This window comes from Bufo bufo, chromosome 2 (assembly GCF_905171765.1).
Source record: "Bufo bufo chromosome 2, aBufBuf1.1, whole genome shotgun sequence".
Lineage (NCBI taxonomy): Eukaryota > Metazoa > Chordata > Amphibia > Anura > Bufonidae > Bufo > Bufo bufo.
In genome coordinates, this window is record NC_053390.1 from 575,663,681 (window position 1) to 575,680,718 (window position 17,038).

At 41.5% G+C, this 17,038-nt stretch overlaps 1 protein-coding gene across 2 annotated transcripts in view; it reads left to right on the top strand.

The window, feature by feature from the left end:
* LOC120989846 (alcohol dehydrogenase 1-like) overlaps positions 1 to 17,038 on the top strand; it is a 43,232-nt gene that overhangs the window by 15,197 nt on the left and 10,997 nt on the right. For both annotated transcript variants that reach the window (XM_040418203.1, XM_040418202.1), the window contains exons 3-6: positions 2,061 to 2,199; positions 3,098 to 3,185; positions 4,698 to 4,917; positions 16,687 to 16,947. In XM_040418203.1, coding sequence (XP_040274137.1) covers positions 2,061 to 2,199; positions 3,098 to 3,185; positions 4,698 to 4,917; positions 16,687 to 16,947 — 708 coding nt within the window. The remainder of the gene's footprint in view (positions 1 to 2,060; positions 2,200 to 3,097; positions 3,186 to 4,697; positions 4,918 to 16,686; positions 16,948 to 17,038) is intronic.

The following is a 17,038-nucleotide window of genomic DNA, read 5'->3' on the forward strand; positions in this document are numbered from 1 at the left end:
TACCTGGTGTATGAATTTATCAAGTGACACTCCAGCGAACAGTTGATCATGACTGGAGTCGGAAAAGTCAGTCTTGATAAATCTCTTCCTTAAAGCAGCTATACAAGATTAGAAAAACATGGCTCTTTTCTTCCATAATTAGCGTTGTCTAATATTGCATCTCAGCTCCCTTGAGGCTGGGTTTACACACTGCATTTTTGTTGCAGTTTAGAGCCATCAGAAAAAAACATGCATTAGACCCAGTTCTCTCACATAAACTTGCCTTACCTGAAACCCACGTGTTATCATTTGGTACCCTCAAACAGAAACTGGTACTTTTGGCTAAACGTTTATCGGTTACTTGTTCCCTGTCTTGGTTTGAGAAGCTAATAGCTAGAAGGTCATATCCGCTAAAACTGATTTAATTCTTATATAAAACCATGAAAACCCCTTCCCTTGAAGTAAAACCAGCAGCTGTAGGTTTGTGGGAGCAGGATCTGGGTAGACAATTCTTATTTACTGAAATACGAAAACTAGTAATCGCTCTTCACAAATTATCTAGATGTGTACGTATCCAAGAGAATGGTTACATGGTCCTATCTCTGTGGTATAAGACCCCAGACAGAATAGCTAGGTTTGCCCCCAAAAGTGTCTAATCTGTGTTGGAGATGCCATTCCCATAAAGGTTCCTTCTTTCACATATGGTAAGCCTGTAGTAAGATAAGAGATTGGTGGAAAACTATCTTTGATGAAAGCAATAAGATATGCAGCACGTCTTTCCTTTGCTCACCTGAAATGCCCCTCCTCAGCCTTAGTTTTCCAGGGAAACTAAACCATGTGGGAACATTTTCTCTTCTAATAACTGCAGCTCGCCTGCTGATTCCACTCTACTGGTTATCTGAAGAGACCCATCCACTGAATCATTGGGTCAGCAAAGTGGACCAGCTATACAGGTTTGATGAGTTGTCCCACTGGGAACTGCACACTAGAAACATATTCAGAAACTTTCAACGATGCTAGCACTAGCTCGGGGCTTCCTCTCCTTTAAATAGCTTGTACGTTGGCCTGCCCTATTTGATTAAGTATCTCCATTTCTAGTTACATACATTGTTAACATAGATGTCTAGTGCTTAACATGACCAAATGCAACTCTATTTGTATGACCTCAGTGTAATGCTAATAGACTATCTTGCAGGCCTGTGAGCATAACCCTTATTTTACTTAATATTTTATGGTCTGTATGTTCAATTTATATAAAACTAATAAAAAATATATAAATTACAAAAAAAAGTGTTGTTTTTAAAAGACGCATGGTTTCTGATGGTTCAAAAATGCAACAAAAGGTATCAAAAACAACCAGTGCAAAAGCAACCTTTTAGTTGGGGCTGGAGGCTGAAGTAGTTTTTATGCCAGGAGCACGGACTGCCTTAGATTCGCCTGTTTTAATGATGAGGCGAATGCTTCGTCCTAAATTAACCAAAACTTATGGCAATGTAGGGGGGAATCTAAGACCTGTGTAGGGGTCATGCTGGAGATTTTGGTAAATGGCCTTCAGCATAAACCCAACATTTTTGTGACCTTTTATTCAGACCTTTACTTTTCCTATATTGTAGCCACACCCAGAGCATGCTAAAATTTGAATAAAATGCCAAAGGAAAAAAGACTAGTAAACTATCATGAAAAATCACACAAAAAAAAAACAGTTTTAGATTTTGCTGTTGCCCAACATGTAACATCTGGAAGCAGTGTTTTTCACTGCAAAAAAAGATAGCTGTTACAAAACATGGGGTATTTTAATCATATGACAGAAGTATAAAATATGTGTAAAGTCTGTGTGCAGTTGATAGCAGATCCAGATCCCACATCAACAACTTTCAAGGATAAATCATGAGTTTTCATGGAACATAGCCAGTTCCCAAGGATACTACAGAAAACATATGACTCTGATAAATATTCTTATGAAACACCCTTCTGGAGAATGTAGCTACCCTATAAATTTAACTAGAGACTGATATTTTAGCTGGACTTGGTAGCATCTGTATTCTCAAGAGTTCAATATTAAATCTAATGTGTTCCTACAGATTGTGGCGACTGGAGTTTGTCGTTCAGATGATCATGTTATAAGTGGTGCTTTAGATGTGAAATTCCCTGTGATTCTGGGCCATGAAGCTGCTGGGATTGTAGAGAGTGTTGGTGAAGGAGTAACAGATCTGAAACCCGGTAAGGCTTATAATATAAAGGACTGTAAACATATTGGTAAAAATCAAAGCTGATAAGGATGGGCAAGAGATACTCTAATGTACGTACACCTTTGTGACAACTTTTGTTATTACTCAATAAACTTGTTGCCCAAAGAAAAAACTCACCTCAACGACCCCAACCCCCCCCATCATCCCCCCCCCCCCCCCCCCCCCCCCGCTTCTACCATTTCAGCACCTAGTGGATCACTGCTGGTCTAATTACTGGTCTGAGTAGTGACCCACCTCAGCCAGTTATTTCCTTTTCCTCTGTGTCAAGTTAGGACTAGGGAGTAGGAACCAGAGATCGTTGTAGACCCAGTAACAATTGGGACTGGAGCAGTGGGGGATTAGTGGAGTATGACCACCTACTAGAATAAACCCAGAAGAAGAATATAAATGAATAAATTGCAAGTTATGCTAAATCTTTTCCCACAAAATTATATATTAACCTGTTTAGCTCAGAGGTGAACATAGACAGTAGCAAGAACTGTATATGGACACCATTACTGTTTAATAGTTAATATATCGAGTTTGGGGCTCATCATTGACTCTCTAGCCAACCCTTCATCTGATGGATGAAACTCCATCTGTAATTTTGAACCAAGAGAAACCTGGTGCCCTTTTTATTTGGAATGGGCCTCCCTTGCCTAAAGGACCCCTGAGAAGCAGTACAGGCTGCCCCAATGGTATGTCTGTCCCCGGCTCACCTCCTCCTGTTCTATACCATTCTGCTTGCAGATAGAGCAGCATTTCAACATGGCAGTTCCCCTTTTAAATGTCAAAATAGTTAAACTACTTGAATTTACACACAAAATGAAATTCATATTATATGAGGTAAATTAACAATATCTTCATTTTTGATATTCCTTTTCTTACAGGAGACAAAGTCATCCCACTGTTTATGCCTCAGTGTGGAAAATGCAGATGTTGTGTGAATCCAGACAGCAATCTTTGCTACAAAAATGAGTAAGTGTTACTTAAGCAAATGCCAAATTGCCTAATCCCCAGGGGTGGAGATATAGGGGTTAATTTATCAAACTGGTATAAAGCAGAACTGGCTTAGTTGTCCATAGCATTCAATCAGATCCCACCTTTCATTTTTGACAGCTCCTTTGGAAAATGAAAGGTGGAATCTGATTGGTTGCTATGGACAACTAAGCCAGTTCTACTTCAGACCAGTTTGATAAATCTCCAACCAGTGCCCAGGTGCCAGAAGGGTTTTCTAGTCCTACAGAGACGTATGCAGAAACTATTATTATAAGTGCACAGTAGATGGAGGGCCCTGCGGCAGACTTTGAATTGGGGCCCAGTTGCTTGAAGTTGTGCCTCTGGTCATCCCCAAACTAGACAGTTCTTATGTGCACGATCTTTAGTAATCTATTCTGATGCTCAAATTGTTAATTCACTGTGATGGACACCATTATGGTGGATCCAGCAGGAAGGAAAAATACAAGTTCTTCCATTATATTTCCCTTTTCTTTTGAATCCACTTCTGGCTTTAGCTTAAAGGGAATGTGTCATCAGAAAATGACCTATTGTTTAAATCATTATCGTTTAACGTATTTTTTAAGAATTTTTGATGATGTTATTTTGAATTTTTCATGTCACTATCTATATTTAAACAAAACCCATAAATTCCTGCAGTTTTCGCACATGTCTAATGATTGCCGCCACTTCTTGGCTCAGGATCCACCATTCACAATAGGTGATTGTCAGAGCTTATCTATTCTCTCTCTCTATAGTCACAGGACATGCCTAGAAGACTCTCCCATAGAAGTCAATGAGGTCCCCTCCTGACCATTGTGTCTATGGCCCATGGGGCTGCCGTAAATAAAAAAATTTAATCCTGTAAAAATGTTGTTAAGAATAGCTCAGGCAAGATGGCCGCTCCTATAATGTTGAGGAAATAGAAGAAAAAAATCTGCAATCAGAAAATAAAAACAGATGAGAAAAAATGTGCTACTATCTGATTTTAACTGACACATAAAATTTTGGTGACACAACTGAGTTAAAAATTTTAATTTTTTGCCAGAAAATTGTGTTTGTGAAAGCAGTCTAAACATTTATTAAACACCTTAACTACCTGGAGTTTAGTGGATAATTAGATAGTATTAGGCCTCATGCACACAACTATATATATTTTTCTCTGCATCTGATCAGTTTTTTTTGCGGTTCGGATACGGAACCATTCATTTCAATGGGGCTGCAAAAAATGTGGACAAGTACACCCTGTGCTGTCCACCTCCGTGTTTCTGGTCCTCCGGTCCGCAAAAAGATAAAACATGTCCTATGCTTTTCTATTTTGCAGACATTTCTATAGACAAGAAAAAAACTGTGCACAAGACCAGTGTCTGTATTTTGCGGATACGCGGCTTGTAGACTGCAAAACACATACAGTCATGTACATAAGACTGTAAAGTGACAAGCATAATACAGAAGATGATAGTTTCTATTGATTTCCTTTCATTTCTTAAACAGTCTTGGGAAATATAATGGAGTGCTATTGGACAACACCAGCAGATTTACCTGCAAGGGGAAACCTGTTCATCACTTCCTCACTTCCAGCACTTTTACCGAGTACACAGTGGTTGATGAAATTGCTGTTGCTAAAATACACCAGGATGCCCCGCTGGATAAGGTCTGCCTCATTGGCTGTGGATTCTCCACCGGATATGGCTCTGCTGTGAATACTGCTAAGGTAAGTGGGGTACTCCATGACTGCTGTGGTGCTCAGGATGAGTCACTTCCCATCATGAATCTATTGCATTTTCCTACAGCCATTGCTAGTGGGAGCTCAGTGAATAGAGATTTTTACCGTTTCCATCCATTTCAAAGGTAACTCTATAAATTCCTATGCATTGAGCTCCCTCTAGTGGTGGCTGCAGGTAGAGATATTTATCATATAATAAGTAATGGGAAGCAGAGGATTTAAAGCTGTGTAGGGAAGATTTATCAATGTTTTCATACCAGCTGTCTGCTATAAATACATTGGAGATAATTTTGATCCCAGCAGTTTAACCCCTCAGATGCTATGGTCAGTAGTGATCATGGCATTTGTGTAATTAGGCAAAGGGAGAGAGCTCCCTCAGTCCTCCAATCGACATTCCACAAACACAAATGCAGGGTGCCGAGTAGTTGTCATGACAGCCAGTGACCTTCGGAAGGCCCCCACGCCTGCCATGTGCCACGTTCCAACCTGTAATACACCCGGCCTCTAGCAACATGTAATAGAAAACCTGTAAAAATCCCTAAATACAGTAATACAGAGGTGCAGGTTCAAATCCCCTAAGTGGAATAAAGAAAAATGTACAAAACTTAAATCAAATTTGTAAAAAAAAAACATGTAAACCAAAATCTTAAAAAGAAAAGAAATGTATTTTTTACTTGATAAAATATACCTAGGTTTTAAAGGAAAAATGTACGGAATTTTTTATTTTTTTATCAGACCTCAGATCAGACCGCCATATCAAACCTCAGATCAGACCCCATATCAAACCTCAGATCAGACCCCAATCAGACCTCCATGTCAGACCCCTATCAAAGCTAAAATAAAAAAATTAACTTACCTCTCCTGCTCAGCTACTATGCAGTCAGGACAGTGCTGTATGCAGTCAGGACAGTGCAGCATGGGCCCAGAGAACACCAGTGAGCGGTGAGTACAGCCAGCACTGGCAGTGCTTTACTCACCACACCCTGCATCTCCTGCATATTAATGAGCACTTCCATAGTGGAGAATTTAAAAGAAAAGCAATTCCGCCACTGTTTTATGGGTTTGTTTTTCACGGTGTTCACTATACGATAAAACTGACCTGTGTCCTTCATTCTCTGGGTCAGTACGATCACAACAATACCAGATTTAAATAGTTTTTCTTGTGTTTTCATACTGAAAAAAATAATAACTATAATAATAAATATTTTTTTTCTTTTCATTGCTATATTCTGCCTCCTTATTTTTTATAGTTATATCTATGGAGCTTTTTGAGGGCTCATTTTTTTGCGGGACAATCTATAGTTCTTATTGATACTATTTTGGGGTGTGCCTGACTTTTTGATCACTTTTTATAAAATATTTTGGGGGAGGTGAAGAGATGAAAATATGGCAAATCAGCCATTTTGATTTATTTTCCATTAAGCCATTTGCCATATGAGATAAATATTTTTATATTTTAATATAAACTGATGTTTTCCGACACAGCGATGCCTATGATGTTTATTTTTTGCTTGCTTATTTTTATTTTAACTTTAACTTTTGGAAAAGGGGGGTGAATTTTTATATTTTTTAAAACTTTTTTTTACGTTTTTTAAAGGGCAAATGTCAATAGATTTGTAGCTATGAAACTGGCTGACCTGTTAAATGTGCACTTTGCAGCTGAAGGCATCTGTGTTGGTCCCTTGTTCATATGTGCTCGCACTGAAGAGAAAAAATGTTTTAATATATGCAAATCCAATCCCTCAGGGCCCTCCTATATCACGTCCCAGATGTAGGAAATGCTGAGTGGTGTTGTGGGGCCTAAATGTCTCTTTATGTGTGTCACGGTACCTGGATACTGCTGGACCCCAGGCTTTGGCTCCGAAGCAATGAAAAGGGGGAATAATTGAGGGATTGGAAAGAACTTGAGTGCAGACCATGAGATGAAGTTCAACAGCAGCTTTACTTTGAATAAACATTTCTGCCAACAGTTTTCAGGCTTTGTCTTGGTTCCAGCAGGCTTTAGCATTAAACTGGCAGGCAAACTCAACTCTGCTATATCTCTGTTTCTCTCTGACTCTGCTGTCCTGACAGGCTGGCTGTATAACTCAGCTTCTTCTGTATGCTGCACTTCTTCTCTGTAGTCTGACTCTAGGTTATGCCAGGGAACTTTCCTCCTGGCTCCTGAGGCTTTAAGCTTTGGTCTCCATGGCCAGCAGAGCTTAAGGTGCTCTGGCTGGCGTGGGCACGTCCAGCAGAGACATGCCTCTGCACACCCTTTCCCTGTCTAGGGAAGACCTAAAAACTCAAACTAACTGGTCCCCACCATTCATGCAGGAAGCGGGACTCGCCCACTTCTCTCCAGAAGGGGATTAGAATGGAATGGAAAGTTCCAGTACAGTACAGTTCTGCCATATTTGCTGCCACCTACTGGTGAACCAGGTATATTACATGAACATAACAGTTGCATAAAGATTAGGAATGCACAGTGTATAGGAACTGGACAGAAATACATAAGATGACACTGTGTTAGCCCATTAAAGACAGTAGCAGGGTGCAGAAGTGGTAACACCACTAGGGGGTGTTACACAAATAAGTCTCTAGGAGCAATGGGGATGCTGCCATAAGTTTTAGAGTTTCTTCTCTGTCTGCAACTGCCACACATTCTGCACTTTGACAGGGCCACGAACTGTAACATCATCTCACCTGGCCCCCTATACATCCTATATGAAGCACATCCTGTTCCTGTATGTTTATAGCTCCTCCCATCCAGCTAGTTACATAGAAACTCTCCTATCACTGCCCCGCCCATGAACATAACTATACAGAAAATAAGAAAGAGCTACATGGACATGGTCATGTGACCACAGCCCAAAACAAAAGATAGGAGCAATAAAGGTAAAGAAATACATTACAAAATTACAGCTACCTTCATAAATAAATATTTTAAAGGATGATGATGGAAACTGGAAAATCCCTTTAAGGATATTTTCAGTGTGTCAATAACTGTTAGAAATCTGCAGCAGAATCCATCTGTGCTACATGCAGATCTTGTCACACATTTTGCTGCGGATTAGTGAAAATGTAAAGAATTTACATGCTGCAGATTTCAAAATCTCATAATATGTCAATTTGTTTTGGATAGAAACTGTTAAAATCTCTTCCATGTTTCTTCTACTGTAATATGTGGCACGTTTTCCACCTGTAAATCCAATTGGAAAATCCTCACCATATGAACATACCATAACCTACAGTCGCGGCCAAAAGTTTTGAGAATTAAATAAATATTGGAAATTGGAAAAGTTGCTGCTTAAGTTTTTATAATAGCAATTTGCATATGCTCCAGAATGTTATGAAGAGTGATCAGATGAATTGCATAGTCCTTCTTTGCCATGAAAATTAACTTAATCCCAAAAAAACCTTTCCACTGCATTTCAATGCTGTCATTAAAGGACCTGCTGAGATGATTTCAGTAATCGTCTTGTTAACTCAGGTGAGAATGTTGACGAGCACAAGGCTGGAGATCATTATGTCAGGCTGATTAGGTTAAAATGGCAGACTTGACATGTTAAAAGGAGGGTGATGCTTGAAATCATTGTTCTTCCATTGTTAACCATGGTGACCTGCAAAGAAACGCGTGCAGCCATCATTGCGTTGCATAAAAATGGCTTCACAGGCAAGGATATTGTGGCTACTAAGATTGCACTTCAATCAACAATTTATAGGATCACCAAGAACTTCAAGGAAAGAGGTTCATATCTTGTTAAGAAGGCTTCAGGGCGTCCAAGAAAGTCCAGCAAGCGCCAGGATCGTCTCCTAAAGAGGATTCAGCTGCAGGATCGGAGTGCCACCAGTGCACAGCTTGCTCAGGAATGGCAGCAGGCAGGTGTGAGCGCATCTGCACGCACAGTGAGGCGAAGACTTTTGGAAGAGGGCCTGGTGTCAAGAAGGCCAGCGAAGAAGCCACTTCTCTCCAAAAAAAACATCAGGGACAGATTGATCTTCTACAGAAAGTATGGTGAATGGACTGCTGAGGACTGGGGCAAAGTCATATTCTCCGATGAAGCCTCTTTCCGATTGTTTGGGGCATCTGGAAAAAGGCTTGTCCGGAGAAGAAAAGGTGAGCGCTACCATCAGTCCTGTGTCATGCCAACAGTAAAGCATCCCGAGACCATTCATGTGTGGGGTTGCTTCTCATCCAAGGGAGTGGGCTCACTCACAATTTTGCCCAAAAACACAGCCATGAATAAAGAATGGTACCAAAACACCCTCCAACAGCAACTTCTTCCAACAATCCAACAACAGTTTGGTGAAGAACAATGCATTTTCCAGCACGATGGAGCACCGTGCCATAAGGCAAAAGTGATAACTAAGTGGCTCAGGGACCAAAACGTTGACATTTTGGGTCCATGGCCTGGAAACTCCCCAGATCTTAATCCCATTGAGAACTTGTGGTCAATCCTCAAGAGGCGGGTGGACAAACAAAAACCCACTAATTCTGACAAACTTCAAGAAGTGATTATGAAAGAATGGGTTGCTATCAGTCAGGAATTGGCCCAGAAGTTGATTGAGAGCATGCCTAGTCGAATTGCAGAGGTCCTGAAAAAGAAGGGCCAACACTGCAAATACTGACTCTTTGCATAAATGTCATGTAATTGTCGATAAAAGCCTTTGAAACGTATGAAGTGCGTGTAATTATATTTCACTACATCACAGAAACAACTGAAACAAAGATCTAAAAGCAGTTTAGCAGCAAACTTTGTGAAAACTAATATTTGTGTCATTCTCAAAACTTTTGGCCACGACTGTACACTTAATATACCCTGAGATTTGTGGTTCAAGATAAAAAAAAAAGTCATACAGATGCCATCACCATATTCTCAAATGTTAAACGCATATGTCAAAAGTATAAATTTTTTCACCGGATGACGGGGATGGAAGTTAGTGTCCATGTTCAAGTTCAATTTAAAAACTTGAAATATGAGCACAAAAGTACAGAAAAATCACTAACACATTCCCAGCTGTATTAGGTTATATCCACACATGGCTGGTTTGTCTAAAAAATGTCTGCGACTGTCTCATTCATCCAAATGGGGCTTGCCGAAATCCATTGCATATACTACAGAAACAACCTTATTCAAACATACCAGATTTTCAGTTGCAGACATTTTTGCAACAAATCTGACATGTGAATATATCCATAGGGTACATCCACACAGGATTTAAATGTTATTATTATTTATTATTAAAACGCCATTAATTCCATAGCGCTGTACATATGAAAAGGGGTATACATACATAATACAGACAATTGCTCTAAGAATGAACAAGATGAGTTACAAAAGGGGGGAGAGGGGGAGAGGGCCCTGCCTGTGAGGGCTTACAATCTACATGGTATGGGAGAAGGACACAGTAGGAGAAGCTATAGCTGGTCGTGGCGGTATAGAGGCAGCAGGGTCACTGGTTGTAGGCTTGTCTGAAGAGGTGGATTTTCAGGTTTCTTTTGAAGAATTCCACTGTAGGTAAGAGTCTGATATGTTGGGCTAGTGAGTTACAGAGTGTGGGGGATGCACGGGATAAATCTTGGAGGCAATTGTGGGAAGAGGTGATAAGAGGAGAGAAGAAGGTCTTCTAAGGATCGAAGATTATGTGTGGGGATGTATCGGGAAAGTAGTTCATAGATGTAAGGAGGGGACAGGTTGTGGACAGCCTTGTATGTATTTGTTACTATTTTGAACTGAATTTGCTGAGCAATGGGGAGACAGTGAAGGGATTAGCAGAGGGGAGAGGCAGAGGAGTAACAGGGTGAGAGGTGGATTAGTCAGGCAGCAGAGTTGAGGATAGATTGGAGGGGTGCGAGAGTGCTAGATGGAAGGCCACAGAGGAGAATGTTGCAGTATGTCTAGGCGGGAGATGATGAGGGCATGTACAAACATTTTCACAGACTCAAAGTTGAGAAAAGCACGGATGTGGGAAATGTTTTTGAGTTGGAGGCGGCAGGTGGTTGAAAGGGCATGGATGTGTGGTCAGAAGGAGAGGGCAGAATCCAAGGTCACTCTGAGGCAGCAGACTTGGTTGACTGGGGAGAGTGTGCAGCCATTGATCATGATAGATAGGTCTTTTGAGGGGGTTGAGCAAGATGGGGGAAAGATGATGAATTCTGTTTCATTCATGTTAAGTTTTAGAAAGTGAGAGGAGAAGAAGGAGGATATGGAAGATAGGCATTGTGGGATTCTGGATAGTAAGGTGGCGATGTCTGGACCAGAGAGGTAGATTTGTGTGTCGTCAGCATAAAAGTTATACTGAAAGCCTTGGGACTCTATGAGCTGTCCCGAAAGTGTAGATAGACAATAGCAGGGGTCCTAGGACAGAGCCTTGCGGGACACCAACAGAGATGGAATGAGACGAGTAGGTGGCGTGAGAGTGGGAGACGCTAAATGTCCGGTCTGTGATGTATGATGTGATCCAGGAGAGGGTCAGGTCAGTGATGCCAAGAGATGAGAGAGTTTGTAACAGAAGAGAATGGTTGACAGTGTCAAAGGCAGAGGACAGGTCAAGGAGAAGGAGGACAGAGTAATGTTTTTTGGTTTTGGCTGTTAGTAGGTCATTGGTGACTTTGGTAAGGGCAGTCTCAGTTGAGTGGTGGGGTCAGAAGCCAGATTGTAGCCAGTCAAAGAGGGAGCAGGAGGAGAGGTGAGAGGACAGTTAAGAATGGACATGTTGCTCAAGTAGCTTTGAGGCATTTGGAAGAGGTGATATGTTGCGATAAGTGGACAAAGAAGAAGGGTCAAGTAAAGGGTTTTTGAGGATGGGTGTAATGGTAGCATGTTTAAAACCAGAGGGGAAGACACCAGAGGTTAGTGATAGGTTGAAGAGATGAGTTAGGGCTGGGATAAACACTGTGGTGAGGTTAAGGATGAGGTGGGATGGGATTGGGTCAAGTGCACAGGTGGTGAGATGTGATCTGGAGAGTAGAGTGGAGAGTTTTTCTTCTGTAATGGTGGAGAAGTGGGTTTTGGGAGAAGAAGACTGAGCAGTTGTGTAGAGGGTCTGTGGGGACTGTGCACTGAAGCATGTTGATGATCTTTTGTTTGAAGTATGTGGCAAAGTCCTCAGCTGAGATGAGAGGAGAGGATGGGGGCGCTGGGGGACTGAGAATAGAGATGTCGCGAACATCAAATTTTTTGTTCGCGAACGCAAATTTACGCAAATGTTCGCGAACGGGCAAACCGGGAGAACCGTCATAGACTTCAATACACAGGCGAATTTTAAAACCCACAGGGACTCTTTCTGGCCACAATAATGATGGAAAAGTTGTTTCAAGGGGACTAACACCTGGACTGTGGCATGTCGGAGGGGGATCCATGACAAAACTCCCATGGAAAATTACGTAGTTGACGCAGAGTGTGTTAAGTTGAATTCGCAATGCGATTAATATAACTTGCATTAATCGCATTGCGAATTCAACTTAGAGCTAAGTTCCTAATGGTTGTATTGCTAGAATTGACGAATATAACGAATATAGCACTATATTCTCAATCTTCGTTATATTCTAGCAATACAACCATTAGGAACGAAGCTCTAAGTTGAATTCGCAATGCGATTAATATAACCTTTATTTGTGACACTGCAGCTTCAGAATGAATCTAAGATGGATGCTGTCCTTGCTTTTTGATAGGAGGTGGGAGGGTCTGGGAGGGAGGGTATGCTGATTGGCTGGAATATGTCTGCTGACTGTGAGGTACAGGGTCAAAGTTTGCTCAATGATGATGTATAGGGGGTGGACCGAACATCGCATATGTTCGCCCACTGCGGCGAACGCGAACAAGCTATGTTCGCCGGCGAATAATTCGGGACATCTCTAACAGAGAAGTGAGTTAAAAGTGTTAAAAAGTAGTTTAGGGCTGTGGGACAGGGAAGATATGAGAGATGAGAAGTAGGCCTGTTTTGCATCAGCGAGTGAGGATTTGAAAATGAGGATGGATTGCTTGTATGTGGTAAAGTGATCCTTAGACTGGGATTTCTTTCATCGCCACTCAGTAGCCCTGGAAGCTTTCGGAGTTTTTTGGTCAGGTTGGTGTGCCAGGCTTGTCTGTTGATTTTTTGGGTTTTGTTGTTTGAGGGGGGCAACAATGTCCAGAGCTGTACTTATTGTGGTGTTATACAGGGTGGTGGCAGTATCCGGGTCTTGGAGGGAACAAATGGTAGAGAGTGGCAGAAGGGAGTCATAAAGCAAGCGAAAGTCGAGATGTTTAAGGTTCCTGTGGGGTGTGTTAGTGTGTGGACTGGGGGAGCAGCAGAAGAGACCAGTGAAGAGAAGTTGAGTAGGTTGTGGAGAGTTTCAGCTAATCTGCAGTATTTTATAGTACCTGAAAAGAAATCTCACCCACAGGCTGCAAAAAAACGTCAGTATAAATTGACCTGAGGATTTTAAATCAACATCATATCAACTTATGCTGCAAATCTCTACCTTCGCAGTTGTTACAAAGTGGGTGTAGATCCCCTGTGCCACTAAAACAGATCTGTCTTGGGACTACTCCTAAGGGTCTTATCTAAGTGGCCCTCCTGTTATTCACCCTTAACCCACATACAGGTATCTGGACTTTGCTGCAGGGGAACCACCAGGCTGCTATCTCTTGGAGTGGTCTCTGTTAAAGTGAAAGCTGATCCATGGGGTTCAAGAGACACCGGTGTAGAGCCGAGGGATCAGACTAAACCATAGTCAGGGACACGCTGAGGTCACGGTAGACAGAGTATGTGCAATCTGATAAACAGTCCAAGATCCGGGCGAGAAGCCCAATTAAAAGTTATATCAACTGTAATACCACTGGCGTGGTATATATAATTCGCTGCACGGAATGTGACCTTATGTATATAGGAAGTACCATACGTAAATTTAAAAACAGGTTACTGGAACATCATAATTATATCAGTAATCCAAATGCTGTAAATATCTCCAATGTAGCGAGACACTTTGTGCCGGTCCACGCCCGCAGGACAAAGGGTTTTTGTGCCTTTGCAGTGGAAAGGGTCTTTGCACCTTTGAGAGGTGGTGACCACCGCAAAAAACTCCTCCTTCGGGAGGCATATTGGATATTTAGGTTGAACAGCAGAGTTCCCGCCGGTCTCAACCTAAAAAAGGAGCTTATGTATATATATATCAATAATATGTGCTAAAGGTCAGTAAACAGATGTCTTTCCAAACTGGTCATATGGATCTCTGTACAGAGGTCCTGTATAGTATAGGGTCTAGGCCATATAAGAGTTAGTTACCATATGTTTTATCAGATAGCATGCTATTCACACGATGCGGTTTCTGTCCAGCCAGATTTTGGAAGCCTAGAGGTAGAGACTATGTTTGTGTCCCATGATCTGAGGCAAATAGGGGTTAATCTGGAAAAATCCTGAGCATAGTGTGATAAGCATCTATGACTTGATTATGTGTGTTTAGGTAACAGGTGAAAATCATGATGGAGTGACCAATGGTGGAGGCCTTTCCCTCCCCTTGACTTTGGAGAGGAGGGATTAGTGCACACTTAAAATCATGCTCTCCATTGTGATACTTTGTTACGACTAAGGACTTTGTGTCTGAAACGCGTCAACAATCACTGTATACAAGGTGGATGTGTCTGCTGTACTATTTACTACAAAAATAAAGAAGTTTTAAGAGGACGTTTATTGAATCTGAAGCCATTTTTCTTCATATTTTCCGAGAAGCTCATGGTAAGTATGGAGATCAGGCTGAAGTCAAGTCAAGTATTAAAGGGTCAAATATGGGAAACACACAGAATAAGTACACAAGCAGACAAATGCATGACAGCACACCTTAGCAGGACATTAGCATGGTAGAACTTAATGCTCAGGCCCACAGAGGAAAGTTCCTTAAGTACCCCAAGGTGGCCAGCCATTGGTTGGTGAATATTAGGGTGCACACGCTGGCCTTTGAAGAGCTGGATGCATTGTGCTCCAGTGCCCCATAGGCAGAGCAAGAGAAGCCTAGTCGCCAAGCAGGTCACAACTTGCTTGGAGGGCAGAGTGGGAGGCTGGTCTGGGTCCCAGGGGATCAGAACTCTGGAGTGGGGGAGCAGAGCACCAGCAACCATGTACCACCTATGTAATGTGTAGAGTGAAATCCACAGAACAATTTTCACTGTGGGAATTCTGCCCTGTGTGGAGGTATTCTTAGTATGCTAACACAGTATTTATAATTACTGGTATTCTTTTTTTATTACGTAGACTATAGAAATCTAGCCATACAGTCAAAACCATAAATATTGGGACATCGACACAATTCTAAAATTTTTGGCTCTCTACACCACCAAAATGGATTTGAAATTAAACAAACAAGATGTGCTTTAACTGCAGACTGTCAGCTTTAATTTGAGGGTATTTACATCAAAATCAGGTGAACGGTGTAGGAATTACAACAGTTTGCATATGTGCCTCCCACTTGTTAAGGGACCAAAAGTAATAGGACAGAATAATAATCCTAAATCAAACTTTCACTTTTTAATACTTGGTTGCAAATCCTTTGCAGTCAATTACAGCCTGAAGTCTGGAACGCATAGACATCACCATACGCGGGGTTTCATCTCTGGTGATGCTCTGCCAGGCCTCTACTGCAACTGTCTTCAGTTCCTGTTTATTCTTGGGGCATTTTCCCTTCAGTTTTGTCTTCAGCAAGTGAAATGCATGCTCCATCGGATTCAGGTCAGGTGATTGACTTGGCCATTGCATAACATTCCACTTCTTTCCCTCAAAAAACTCTTAGGTTGCTTTTGCAGTATGCTTTAGGTCATTGTCCATCTGCACTGTGATGCGCTGTCCAATGAGTTCTAAAGCATTTGGTTGAATATGAGCAGATAATATTGCCCGAAACACTTCAGAATTCATCCTGCTGCTTTTGTCAGTAGTCACATCATCAATAAATACAAGAGAACCAGTTCCATTGGCAGCCATACATGCCCACGCCATGACACTACCACCACCATGCTTCACTGATGAGGTGGTATGCTTAGGATCATGAGCAGTTACTTTCCTTCTCCATACTCTTCTCTTCCCATCACTCTGGTACAAGTTGGTCTTGGTCTCATCTGTCCATAGGGTGTTTTCTTCACCAGGGAAATAATTATTCGGTCATCCACCACAGTTGTTTTCCGTGGTCTTCCGGGTCTTTTAGTGTTGCTGAGCTCACCGGTGCGTTCCGTCTTTTTAAGAATGTTCCAAACAGTTGTTTTGGCCACGCCTAATGTTTTTGCCATCTCTCTGATGGGTTTGTTTTGTTTTTTCAGCCTAATAATGGCTTGTTTCACTGATAGTGACAGCTCTTTGGATCTCATCTTGAGAGTTGACAGCAACAGATTCCAAATGCAAATAGCACACTTGAAATGAACTCTGGACCTTTTATCTGCTCATTGTAATTGGGATAATGAGGGAATAACACGCACCTGGCCATGGAACAGCTGAGAAGCCAATTGTCCCATTACTTTTGGTCCCTTAACAAGTGGGAGGCACATAAGCAAACTGTTGCAATTCCTACACCGTTCACCTGATTTAGATGTAAATACCCTCAAATTAAAGCTGACAGTCTGCAGTTAAAGCACATCTTGTTAGTTTCATTTCAAATCCATTGTGGTGTGTATAGAGACGAAAATGTTGCAATTGTGTCGATATCCCAATATTTATGGATCTGACTGTAGATGTGTGTACTGCAGAGCTGTATCCTTATACATTATCAATAGTTGTAGCAGTGATTCTACTGTTTTTTATTTATTTCAGGTTAAACCCGGATCTACCTGTGCAGTATTTGGTCTGGGAGGAGTGGGTTTGTCAGTGATTATTGGATGTAAAGTAGCTGGTGCTTCCAGAATTATAGCCGTTGACTTAAACAGTGACAAATTTGCAAAAGCCAAAGAGTTTGGAGCCACTGAATGTATCAATCCTAAAGATTATGACCGTCCTATCAATGAAGTGCTGACAGAGATGACTGACGATGGAGTGGACTATGCCTTTGAGGTCATTGGAAACACTGGAGTCATGGTACGTTGATGTTATAATTGCATTATTCTGAAATGTTAAAGGGAACCTATCAGATTGTACATACAGTCCTATCTGTGGCAGAAGAAGCTGA